The sequence below is a fragment of the Procambarus clarkii genome, chromosome 4, assembly GCF_040958095.1.
Source record: "Procambarus clarkii isolate CNS0578487 chromosome 4, FALCON_Pclarkii_2.0, whole genome shotgun sequence".
NCBI lineage: Eukaryota > Metazoa > Arthropoda > Malacostraca > Decapoda > Cambaridae > Procambarus > Procambarus clarkii.
This window is the reverse complement of record NC_091153.1, coordinates 40105318-40118214: the sequence shown is the minus strand read 5'-3', so window position 1 is coordinate 40118214 and position 12897 is coordinate 40105318. Positions and strand designations below refer to the sequence as shown.

The following is a 12897-nucleotide window of genomic DNA, read 5'->3' as shown; positions in this document are numbered from 1 at the left end:
ATATAACAGAACAGCAACACTGGGTGTACAGTACTTACCAAGAACGTCACAAAAGCATTTGACGCTTCTTGTGAAAACTTGACGTACAAGAAGGATAACGAGGGGGATAACTGAACTAGGCAAGGAAGAAGGGGGGAAGTTTTCAGGGGAAAGCGCCAAGCCATTACGACTATATAGCACTGGGAAGGGGTCAGGATAAGTATTTGGGATGGGACGGGGGGGGAAGGAATGGTGCCCAACTACTTGGAACGTCGGGGATTGAACGCCGACATGCATGAAGCGAGACCGTCGCTCTACCGTCCAGCCCAAGTGGTTGGGTACTGGGTAAGGAAGAACACGCAGGAGAGAAAGGAAAGACTCACAGCCGGTGAGGATCTGTCAAGCTGGAGGAATGTCAACAAGTGGGGTCCCACAAGGCTGTGTCTTGGGACCACTGCTCTTCCTAATTTATGTAAACGACGCGCCCGAGGGAATGAGCTTGTGTATGTCAATGTTTACAGATGATACAAAGGTGATACAGATGATACAAAGGTGATGAGGAACGTAAACACAAAGGAAAATTGCAGGAAGTTGCAGGAGATCCTTCACACATTCCAGGAATGGGAAAACAAATGGTTGTTGGAATTCAATCTGAACAAGAGTAAGGTCATGAAGACAAGAAAGGGCGAAATGAAACTAAAGGTATTTACCCCAAAAGGGGAAGGCAGATAGAGGCGTCGGAGAAACAAAAGTGGAAATAATTCCAACACTGTCACCAGAGGCACACATCAACGGGCTAACATCAGCAGCATATGAGACGCTGATAAACATCAGAACGTCGTTTATAAACCTAAATCGAACTCTTTCAAGGCAATCTACTTAGTTTTTATTAGACCAATACTGGAGTATGGAAAGAGCACCTTGCAAAGCATTAAACAAAAGGTGAAAATAAATGATTTGCAACAAAATGGGTGCCAGAGCTAAGCCCTGGAAACACAAACCGAAACTGTCTCTATTTTCCGCTTGTTACAACTTGTAATAAAGTTGTTACATCTTGGCTTAACGTGTTTATGACGTATTAGAACGTTGTTACAACTTGCTATATTGGTTGTTATAACTGGTTAGGAGGTGTTAAAACTTGTTCGAACGTTGTACCAGCGTTGTAGTTTCGGTGTGTGTTTGGCGGGAGAGGACTAAGCTATGAAGACAGGTTAAGAGAACTGGACCTCAAATCCCTGGAGGAGAGATCAGAGAGGACATGATCTATACATACAGAATACTGAGGGGAATTGACAAGGTAGACAGACAGCCTCTTTAATGTGAAAGTAAAACAAGACGCCATAACTGGAAACTGGAAATGAGTGCATAAGTGAAACGCATTGACAGAAGTAGTCGTGGAAGATCACCATCACCACCGTCATCACCATCACCATCACCACCATCACCACAGTCACCATCATCACCACCATCACCATCATCACCATCACCACAGTCACCATCACCACCATCACCATCACCACCATCACCATCACCACAGTCACCATCATCACCACCATCACCATCACCACCATCACCACAGTCACCATCACCACAGTCACCATCATCACCATCACCACCATCACCACAGTCACCATCATCACCACCATCACCATCACCACCATCACCACAGTCACCATCACCACAGTCACCATCATCACCATCACCACCATCACCACAGTCACCATCATCACCACCATCACCATCACCACCATCACCACAGTCACCATCACCACAGTCACCATCACCACCATCACCACCATCACCACCATCACCATCACCAGGTAGTCACCCTCCAACACCACCATTCTCCCGCACTATCAGAGACCCATCAGGGAATCACAGTCTGGCACTCACCCAAACTTTCCCAAGACATGAAGACACAAGAGCATTTAATAATCTCCCTCCCCTATCTCTCTCTCCCCGCCCCCTCTCTCTTCCCCCTTCTCCCCGCCCCCGCCCCCTCTCTCTTCCCCCTTCTCCCCGCCCCCTCTCTCTTCCCCCTTCTCCCCGCCCCCGCCCCCTCTCTCTTCCCCCTTCTCCCCGCCCCCTCTCTCTTCCCCCTTCTCCCCGCCCCCGCCCCCTCTCTCTTCCCCCTTCTCCCCGCCCCCGCCCCCTCTCTCTTCCCCCTTCTCCCCGCCCCCTCTCTCTTCCCCCTTCTCCCCGCCCCCGCCCCCTCTCTCTTCCCCTTCTCCCCGCCCCCGCCCCCTCTCTCTTCCCCCTTCTCCCCGCCCCCGCCCCCTCTCTCCCCTTGTCCCCAACCCGTTCCACATCTTGGCCAGTAACCAGGGACTTGAGGGGCGGGATTTACGTGGGATTACCGCCTCCTCCTGCTCCTCCAGCCTCATTAGGGAGATGGCCACAGGCGCCTGAATCCCTCTCTCTCCCGTGCAGCTCTGAGTTAAACTTGTAAATACGGCCCTTATAAACTCCAATGACACTGTCAATCATTACAGTGTAAAATTATGTTAATTAGATTATATTTAACTGTCGAGAAAACAGCTATTCGAATGCTGCATTCTCATTGGTTAGCTGAGGGTAGTTGGTGGAGCTTGATGCTTGTTCGTGCTGAGAGGAAGTACAAACTAAGATATGGTCTGGTTGTTTATAATTGGATGAGTGTGTTTGATGTGTAGTGCTTCCGCTACATATAATCTCTTATTGTTGCCATATTTGTCAATTGTCTTGGTCTTGCTGGTCAGAAACATTCTTGTGACGGTCTAGTTATCTGCAGAAAGGTGGTCTTCAACGATGCCTTGTTTGTGTAATGTTAGGCAACTTGATCGGTAAATTGTTGTCTTGTCTATACATTGAAAACGTTGGGACTGATAAGTCCCCAAGTAGGAAAATAAGGATAGAGCCAATATTCGTCTGTTTCTGACAGAGTATGAGGCAATGATGCTCTTGTTTATGATATTAATAAAACAAGTAACCATAGGGTTATTACACTGTGGTCAGTATTTGAGGGATGATGCGGATGTTAAGACAGTGCAAAGATGACACGGATGTTAAGACAGTGCAAAGATGACACGGATGTTAAGACAGTGCAAAGATGACACGGATGTTAAGACAGTGCAAAGATGACACGGATGTTAAGACAGTGCAAAGATGACACGGATGTTAAGACAGTGCAAAGATGACACGGATGTTAAGACAGTGCAAAGATGACACGGATGTTAAGACAGTGCAAAGACTATTATTGCAAAGCAATTTGACAAATGTTTGTGGTGGGTAGCGAGCCTAAATTATATCAAAACTCACCAGCAAATTTTAGATATTTAAGGGACATTCAAGCATTATTAAGGCTTAGTTTCAAGAACCTTTTTTAATCATTACTAAATGAGAAATTATCATTCTAAAAACGTATCATTAGATAGAATCATTTATCTGTCATTAGATTGATAAAACACGTTTATCATTCTTGTTGATAAAACGTTCTAAATAAATTACGTAAATTACATAATTAGGAACGATAAATAAATACAAAAACATTCGGAATTTGAAATTTTAGAATTTAGAATTTTGAAAATTAAAAAGCACACACTGTAACACCTATTACACTGTGCAGTGGTTGAAAATTTTATTAAATTCAGAATCAAACAAACGATAATTTTGAGATTTAAGCACAAAAATTATATTTAGATACTTGAAATTTATCGCTGAAAATGTGGAGCCTAAAATTTTCAAGAACATTTCTGTTTTTGAAATAAATAACTTTCCACACACACAATTCAATGACCTGAATTCAATCAAGCTGAAAATTTTTAAAGTTTCCAAAGGAAAAATAATTGACAATTTAGAAATATTACCAATAAACAATTTTTAAATACCAAAGAGTTGACCAATTTCTTTTCAAATTTTTTTCAAATTTTCAAAGTTTTCAATTTCTTTCAAATCAAACTTGAATTATTGCCAAGATGCTCAGCTGTCTTGAGCATTGCAAGACTGCAATTTACGAAACATAATAACACACTAATCATGATCTTCAGAGATATTGATCATAGTTTGGGGCACTGTAGAGTGTAATTGAGGCAACGTACGCCAATTACTGGCTTAATTGGTGGGCATTGTGGCTTCGCTGGAATTCGCCAATTATGTAATTTTACCAATTTTTACAGGCAGAGAATTTTTTTTGAATATCAAGAAGAGATTCGACGATTGGGGATGAGGAGAAAGGAGAGACAGATTTTACGAATGTCGTGAAGTGTACTCACCTATTTGTGCTCACCTAGTTGTGCTTGCGGGGTTGAGCTTTGGCTCTTTGGTCCCGCCTCTCAACAGTCAATCAACTGGTGTACAGGTTCCTGAGCCTATTGGGCTCTATCATATCTACACTTGAAACTGTGTATGGAGTCAGCCTCCACCACATCACTGCCTAATGCATTCCATCCGTTAACTACTCTGACACTGAAAAAGTTCCTTCTAACGTCTCTGTGGCTCATGTGGGTACTCAAGTTTCCACCTGTGTCCCCTTGTTCGCGTACCACCAATGTTGAATAGTTTATCCTTTTCTGCCCGGTCGATTCCCCTGAGGATTTTGTAGGTTGTGATCATGTCTCCCCTTACTCTTCTGTCTTCCAGTGTCGTAAGGTGCATTTCCCGCAGCCTTTCCTCTTAACTCATACCTCTTAGTTCTGGGACTAGTCTAGTAGCATACCTTTGAACTTTTTCCAGCTTCGTCTTGTGCTTCACAAGGTACGGGCTCCATGCTGGGGCCGCATACTCCAGGATTGGTCTTACATATGTGGTGTACAAGATTCTGAATGATTCCTTACACAGGTTCCTGAACGCCGTTCTGATGTTAGCCAGCCTCGCATATGCCGCAGACGTTATTCTTTTTATGTGGGCTTCAGGAGACAGGTTTGGTGTGATATCAACTCCTAGATCTGTCTCTCTGTCCGTTTCATTAAGTACTTCATCTCCTATTCTGTATCCTGTGTCTGGCCTCCTGTTTCCACTGCCTAGTTTCATTACTTTGCATTTACTCGGATTGAACTTCAACAGCCATCTGTTGGACCATTCACTCAGTCTGTCTAAGTCATCTTGTAGCCTCCTACTATCATCCTCTGTTTCAATCCTCCTCATAATTTTTGCATCATCAGCAAACATTGAGAGAAACGATTCTATACCCTCTGGGAGATCATTTACATATACCAGAAACAGTATAGGTCCGAGGACTGACCCCTGCGGTACTCCACTCGTAACGTCTCACCAATCTGAGACCTCACCCCTCACACTGACTCGTTGTCTCCTGTTGCTGGTGTGTGTTGTGGGGAGTGTTGTGGTGTGTGTTGCTGGTGTGTGTTGTGGGGAGTGTTGTGGTGTGTGTTGCTGGTGTGTGTTGTGGGGAGTGTTGTGGTGTGTGTTGTGAAGTGTGTGTTGTGGGGAGTGTTGTGGTGTGTGTTGTGAAGTGTGTGTTGTGGGGAGTGTTGTGGGGAGTGTTGTGGTGTGTGTTGTGAAGTGTGTGTTGTGGGGAGTGTTGTGGTGTGTGTTGCTGGTGTGTGTTGTGGGGAGTGTTGTGGGGAGTGTTGTGGGGAGTGTTGTGGGGAGTGTTGTGGGGAGTGTTGTGGGGAGTGTTGTGGGGAGTGTTGTGGGGAGTGTTGTGGGGAGTGTTGTGGTGTGTGTTGTGGGGAGTGTTGTGGGGAGTGTTGTGGGGAGTGTTGTGGGGAGTGTTGTGAGGAGTGTTGTGGGGAGTGTTGTGGTGTGTGTTGTGAAGTGTGTGTGTTGTGGGGAGTGTTGTGGGGAGTGTTGTGGGGAGTGTTGTGGGGAGTGGTGTGGGGAGTGTTGTGGGGAGTGTTGTGGGGAGTGTTGTGGGGAGTGTTGTGGTGTGTGTTGTGGGGAGTGTTGTGGGGAGTGTCGTGGTGTGTGTTGTGGGGAGTGTTGTGGGGAGTGTTGTGGGGAGTGTTGTGGGGAGTGTTGTGGTGTGTGTTGCTGGTGTGTGTTGTGGAGAGTGTTGTGGTGTGTGTTGCTGGTGTGTGTTGTGGGGAGTGTTGTGGGGAGTGTTGTGGGGAGTGTTGTGTGGAGTGTTGTGGTGTGTGTTGTGGTGTGTGTTGTGGGGAGTGTTGTGAAGTGTGTGTTGCTGGTGTGTGTTGTGGGGAGTGTTGTGGGGAGTGTTGTGGTGTGTGTTGTGAAGTGTGTGTTGTGGGGAGTGTTGTGGTGTGTGTTGTGAAGTATGTGTTGTGGTGTGTGTTGTGAAGTGTGTGTTGTGGTGTGTGTTGTGAAGTGTGTGTTGTGGGGAGTGTTGTGGGGAGTGTTGTGGGGAGTGTTGTGGTGTGTGTTGTGAAGTGTGTGTTGTGGGGAGTGTTGTGGGGAGTGTTGTGGGGAGTGTTGTGGGGAGTGTTGTGGGGAGTGTTGTGGGGAGTGTTGTGGTGTGTGTTGTGAAGTGTGTGTTGTGGGGAGTGTTGTGGGGAGTGTTGTGGGGAGTGTTGTGGGGAGTGTTGTGGGGAGTGTTGTGGGGAGTGTTGTGGGGAGTGTTGTGGGGAGTGTTGTGGTGTGTGGGTTGAGGTGGGTGGAGCCATATGACAACACAGCTCAAAGTGGTCACGGCAATTCCTGAAGACAATTTTTTTCCTATAACTTAATGTAATCTTATGATAGTCGAAAATGTTGTTGCTATAATCCACCTCTTCCCCACAACCGTTCGCTACAACCGTTCCTTACAATCCTTCCCACAATCCGTCCCAACAACGACCTGTTAGATAAACAGTTGAGAGGAGCCCACACTCTCAGTCTCTGTAGTGACTCAACTCGCATTAATTAGTAAGACTGCATACAGCTTGTTCCGAGCACTGCAAAACAGAGATGGATTCATTCCTGGTGGGTGATTGTACCCCATGTACACTTAAGTGGAGTGATTGTTTATGTTTACGTACACTTACGTGGAGTGATTGTTTATGTTTACGTACACTTAAGTGGAGTGATTGTTTATGTTTACGTACACTTAAGTGGACTGATTGTTTATGTTTACGTACACTTAAGTGGACTGATTGTTTATGTTTACGTACACGTAAGTGGAGTGATTGTTTACGTACACTTAAGTGGACTGATTGTTTATGTTTACGTACACGTAAGTGGAGTGATTGTTTATGTTTACGTACACTTAAGTGGAGTGATTGTTTATGTTTACGTACACTTACGTGGAGTGATTGTTTATGTTTACGTACACTTAAGTGGAGTGATTGTTTATGTTTACGTACACTTAAGTGGAGTGATTGTTTATGTTTACGTACACGTAAGTGGAGTGATTGTTTATGTTTACGTACACTTAAGTGGACTGATTGTTTATGTTTACGTACACGTAAGTGGAGTGATTGTTTACGTACACTTAAGTGGACTGATTGTTTATGTTTACGTACACGTAAGTGGAGTGATTGTTTACGTACACTTAAGTGGACTGATTGTTTCCTTTCTCTTGACAGACAGACAAGTGGCCGACAGCGGGACCGCATCAGGAGTGGACTCCAGCGCCGTCTCAGTCTTCGCGTTCTCCAATTCCTTGTTTCTGTTCCTCTTATCCTTCCTCTTGCTCTCTTCCGTCTTCCTGTTTCGCCTCTTCTACATATTGTTCTCTCTCCTTCCCTCCGCCTCCTGCTTCCTGCAGCGGTCCTGTGGCTCACCTCACTACTCCATGTTCCTTCTCTCCTTGTCTCTCTTCTCCTGTCTCTTATTTATTCTCCTCCCGCTCCTCTTCTATATCTTTCTCCTCTAAGATGTTTCCACTTTCCTTGCCCTTCACCCTCTCTTCCTTCTCCTCTTCCTTCCTTCACCGGAGAATATTCCTTCACCTCCTGTTGGTCTCACTCCTCAGTCACATAAGTGGTAAGTTAAAGCCTTCTTCACAGTCGTTAAGGGAGCCGGTCGGCCGAGCGGACAGCACACTGGACTTGTGATCCTGTGGTCCTGGGTTCGATCCCAGGCGCCGGCGAGAAACAATGGGCAAAGTTTCTTTCATCCTATGCCCCTGTTACCTAGCAGTAAAATAGGTACCTGGGTGTTAGTCAGCTGTCACGAGCTGCTTCCTGGGGGTGGAGGCCTGGTCAAGGACCGGGCCGCGGGGACACTAAAGCCCCGAAATCATCTCAAGATCTCTCTCTCAAGGGTCAAGTAGTGAAGATTATACACGTGTCTTCCGCTCCTGAGGTTCGTCGAGGGCTCGAACCTGGGTTGGTAGAGTGGCAGTCGATTATATTCCTACTCTGCTGCTGGTAGAACAAGGGGTGGGGGGGGGGGGGTCATGGCGGACCCTTGATGGCAAACAAGCAGTTCTTGTACAGTATATATAAGAGATTGCATTGGTATATGGTTTTTGCTGGGGGTCCTGGTAGCTGAGTGGAGAGCGCTCGGGATTTGTAGTCCTGAGGTTCCGGGTCGATCCCTGGTGGAGGCGAGAACAAATGGGCAGAGTTTATTTCATCCCTGATGACCCTGTTCACCTAGCAGTAAATAGGTACCTGGGAGTTAGACAGATGCTACGGGCTGCTTCCTTGGGGTGTGTAACAAAAAGGAGGCCTGGTCGAGGACCGGGCCGCGGGGACGCTAAGCCCCGAAATCATTTCAAAATAGGAGTACACAAACGCTTTAAATTGCTTAACAAAAGATCAGTTTTACATGTAGAATTTGCCAGACTGAGCGGCGCCCAGCATGCGCAACGCTAGACTAAATAGCTCTGTACATCAGACCCAATTGAATATGAGAAATGATCTTATATTGAACACAAATAACAAAAACATTGATTGTTGTTTGTTGTTGTTGTTTAAGTTTCACTACTCGGAACAAGTTCCAAGTAGCACGGGCTATGGTGAGCCCGTAACTTACCTGGCACAGGAGCGGGGCAAGTAGCACGGGCTATGGTGAGCCCGTAACTTACCTGGCACAGGAGCGGGGCAAGTAGCACGGGCTATGGTGAGCCCGTAACTTACCTGGCACAGGAGCGGGGCAAGTAGCACGGGCTATGGTGAGCCCGTAACTTACCTGGCACAGGAGCGGGGCAAGTAGCACGGGCTATGGTGAGCCCGTAACTTACCTGGCACAGGAGCGGGGCGTGTAGAGATTGTTCTTGTCCCAGCAAGTACACGTATCGTACAAAGAACGCAAGGAACGTACATGTGTACGAACCAGTCCGTTCAGGGATCTGTGTGCGCCTCACCGCAGACACAGTTACGGGTTATCAAGCGTAATGATAATGTTAACTAGAGTTAACAAAAAGTTAATCTCTTAGCCTCAGGGTCAAATATAATGGTAAAAATGAACTTTGGAGACTTAATTTTTCAGGTTCATTCTCAGGTGAAGAAAAACATAAGGAAAATAGAGAAGATTCGCGCTTGAATCATTGATCTAACACTTTCTGTCATATTCAATAATGTAAGAGAGAGAGAGAGAGAGAGAGAGAGAGAGAGAGAGAGAGAGAGAGAGAGAGAGAGAGAGAGAGAGAGAGAGAGAGAAACACGAGCAGATTCAATATTATACAGAATATTGATATCCTTGAGTTGATATCCTAGAGAACGATCAATCAATATCGTAAAGTAGGCCGAATCAACGTTCCAAAATCGTACCAATACTGCAGATTTGACCGAATCAATGTTTTAAGGCGAACTAAATAAAGCGAGATCGATTTTCTGAAGTAGCAACTCGAATGATCAACTGGAGTTACAACTCGACCCAGTAACCGAAGCTGTCTAAACCTAAACTGTTCTTTTAGAGTGGAGGTTCTAGAGCGCAGCTCAATGATATATCTAAATGCAACTTGGAATGAGTTTCAACCAATGTATATAATGCAGTGCTTTCCATCTCAAAGACTGTTATCTTTTCTTCCCACACCTGTCGTGGCCCTCCTGGCAGGTGTATCAGGTGTGAAGGTGCACAAGGTGGTGGTGCCAAGGCCAGGTGTGGTGGGGAGGAGTGCCGAGCTACAGTGCCAGTGGGACGAGGACGCCAGGGGGTTCTACTCCGTCCGCTGGTACAAGAACGCCGACCAGTTCTATAGCTACGTCCCCAAGAACGAACCCCAGGACAAGGTGGACCACCGCCTGGCTGGCGTTAGTGTTGTGGTGAGTGGGGGTGTGTGGTGGGTGTGGGGTAGGGCTGGGGTGTGGGTGGGGGTGTGGGGTGGGCTGGGGTGGGCTGAGATCTGGGGAAAGCAGGGGGGGGGGTGAATAAACAATGGGGGAGGAGAGGAGGTCATGCACACATGAAGATAACAGAATCTAAGTACTGGAACACTTGACTGATATAATGGACTTGTACCCAAGACTGATGTAATGCCCTCAGTTATACAATGTATGTAATGTAACTATATAACCTGAGCTTGTATAAGTATCTTAATCACCTTCAGTCGTTAAGTGTTTAATAACACACTAGTTTATATAGCAGCTACTTTTATCCAATCAAAGTAGGAGAGACATGAATGTATATGTATATACATATATATATGTAAACGATACCTAGAACACGCTTTATGTAGGACAGACGCAAATCTGTTTATTTATAAGATGTAGCTTAGATTAGCATTTCAAAATCACTACAATCACCTTCTGTGGTTGATTGTGCAATAAACCCCTCAACTATATGTTAAACACATCTCTCACCCTGTCCATGGAGGACAGAAGAAAATTGATATATGCTGGTTAGCATTGTAAATAACCGGCCACGTCTGTGGTAGAAAATATAACGTCATACAAGCTAGTGTAAAAAAATGTTTTATCTCTATATAACAAATCCCTATATTCCTGGGATTAACTTTCTCGTCGTCCTCTGTACGCGTTTAAGTTAAAAGTAAATATGGAAAGGTTAGCGAGATGGGCAGATAGATGAAGGAACCCTGTAATTTTGCCCTCACGTGGCCGCGGGGGGCTGAGAACGGAGACATCTAACCTACTGTTGGCCTTTTGTAGTGACTGACAGGTCCTGACCGTTCCTAACATAGACCAATTTAACCAAAGTTTGCCTGTTATTTGCGGGGTCGTCGTCTCGGGCACTTGGGAACATATTAGCCCCCGGCTACCCCACAGTGCATCACACACGGGAACTATTACTTTATTGTATTGTTGGTACTTGTTCAGGTTTATTAACGGGTGGGTTAACTGTCCCTATTAGTGGACAGTAGGATGGTACTTTCTTGCTAGTGACAGTAGGGGAGTACTTTCTTGCTAGTGACAGTAGGAGAGTACTTTCTTGCTAGTGACAGTAGGATGGTACTTTCTTGCTAGTGACAGTAGGAGAGTACTTTCTTGCTAGTGACAGTAGGAGAGTACTTTCTTGCTAGTGACAGTAGGATGGTACTTTCTTGCTAGTGACAGTAGGAGAGTACTTTCTTGCTAGTGACAGTAGGAGAGTACTTTCTTGCTAGTGACAGTAGGATGGTACTTTCTTGCTAGTGACAGTAGGATGGTACTTTCTTGCTAGTGACAGTAGGAGAGTACTTTCTTGCTAGTGACAGTAGGATGGTACTTTCTTGCTAGTGACAGTAGGAGAGTACTTTCTTGCTAGTGACAGTAGGAGAGTACTTTCTTGCTAGTGACAGTAGGATGGTACTTTCTTGCTAGTGACAGTAGGATGGTACTTTCTTGCTAGTGACAGTAGGATGGTACTTTCTTGCTAGTGACAGTAGGAGAGTACTTTCTTGCTAGTGACAGTAGGATGGTACTTTCTTGCTAGTGACAGTAGGATGGTACTTTCTTGCTAGTGACAGTAGGATGGTACTGTCTTGCTAGTGACAGTAGGAGAGTACTTTCTTGCTAGTGACAGTAGGAGAGTACTTTCTTGCTAGTGACAGTAGGATGGTACTTTCTTGATAGTGACATTAGGAGAGTACTTTCTTGCTAGTGACAGTAGGAGAGTACTTTCTTGCTAGTGACAGTAGGATGGTACTTTCTTGCTAGTGACAGTAGGATGGTACTTTCTTGCTAGTGACAGTAGGAGAGTACTTTCTTGCTAGTGACAGTAGGATGGTACTTTCTTGCTAGTGACAGTAGGAGAGTACTTTCTTGCTAGTGACAGTAGGAGAGTACTTTTTTGCTAGTGACAGTAGGATGGTACTTTCTTGCTAGTGACAGTAGGATGGTACTTTCTTGCTAGTGACAGTAGGATGGTACTTTCTTGCTAGTGACAGTAGGAGAGTACTTTCTTGCTAGTGACAGTAGGATGGTACTTTCTTGCTAGTGACAGTAGGATGGTACTTTCTTGCTAGTGACAGTAGGATGGTACTGTCTTGCTAGTGACAGTAGGAGAGTACTTTCTTGCTAGTGACAGTAGGAGAGTACTTTCTTGCTTGTGACAGTAGGATGGTACTTCTTGATAGTGACAGTAGGAGAGTACTTTCTTGCTAGTGGACAGTAGGAGAGTACTTTCTTCGCTAGTGACAGTAGGATGGTACTTTCTTGCTAGTGACAGTAGGATGGTACTATTCTTGCTAGTGACAGTAGGAGAGTACTTTCTTGACTAGTGACAGTAGGATGGTACTGTCTTTGCTAGTGAGACAGTAGGTATGGTACTTTCTTGCTAGTGACAGTAGGATAGTACTTTCTTGCTAGTGACAGTAGGATGGTACTGTCTTGCTAGTGACAGTAGGAGAGTACTTTCTTGCTAGTGACTAGTAGGAGAGTACTTTCTTGCTAGTGACAGTAGGATGGTACTTTCTTGCTAGTGACAGTAGGAGAGTACTTTCTTGCTAGTGACAGTAGGAGAGTACTTCTTGCTAGTGACAGTAGGATGGTACTTTCTTGCTAGTGACAGTAGGAGAGTACTTTCTTGCTAGTGACAGTAGGAGAGTACTTTCTTGCTTAGTGACAGTAGGGATGTACTTTCTTGCTAGTGACAGTAGGATGGTACTTTCTTGCTAGTGACAGTAGGAGAGTACTTTCTTGCTAGTGACAGTAGGATGGTACT

General features: G+C 45.4%; 1 protein-coding gene across 1 annotated transcript in view; it reads left to right on the top strand.

The window, feature by feature from the left end:
• LOC123750227 (uncharacterized) overlaps positions 1-12897 on the top strand; it is a 119384-nt gene that overhangs the window by 78750 nt on the left and 27737 nt on the right. The window contains exons 2-3 of the mRNA XM_069333566.1: positions 7434-7833; positions 9853-10061. Coding sequence (XP_069189667.1) covers positions 7434-7833; positions 9853-10061 — 609 coding nt within the window. The remainder of the gene's footprint in view (positions 1-7433; positions 7834-9852; positions 10062-12897) is intronic.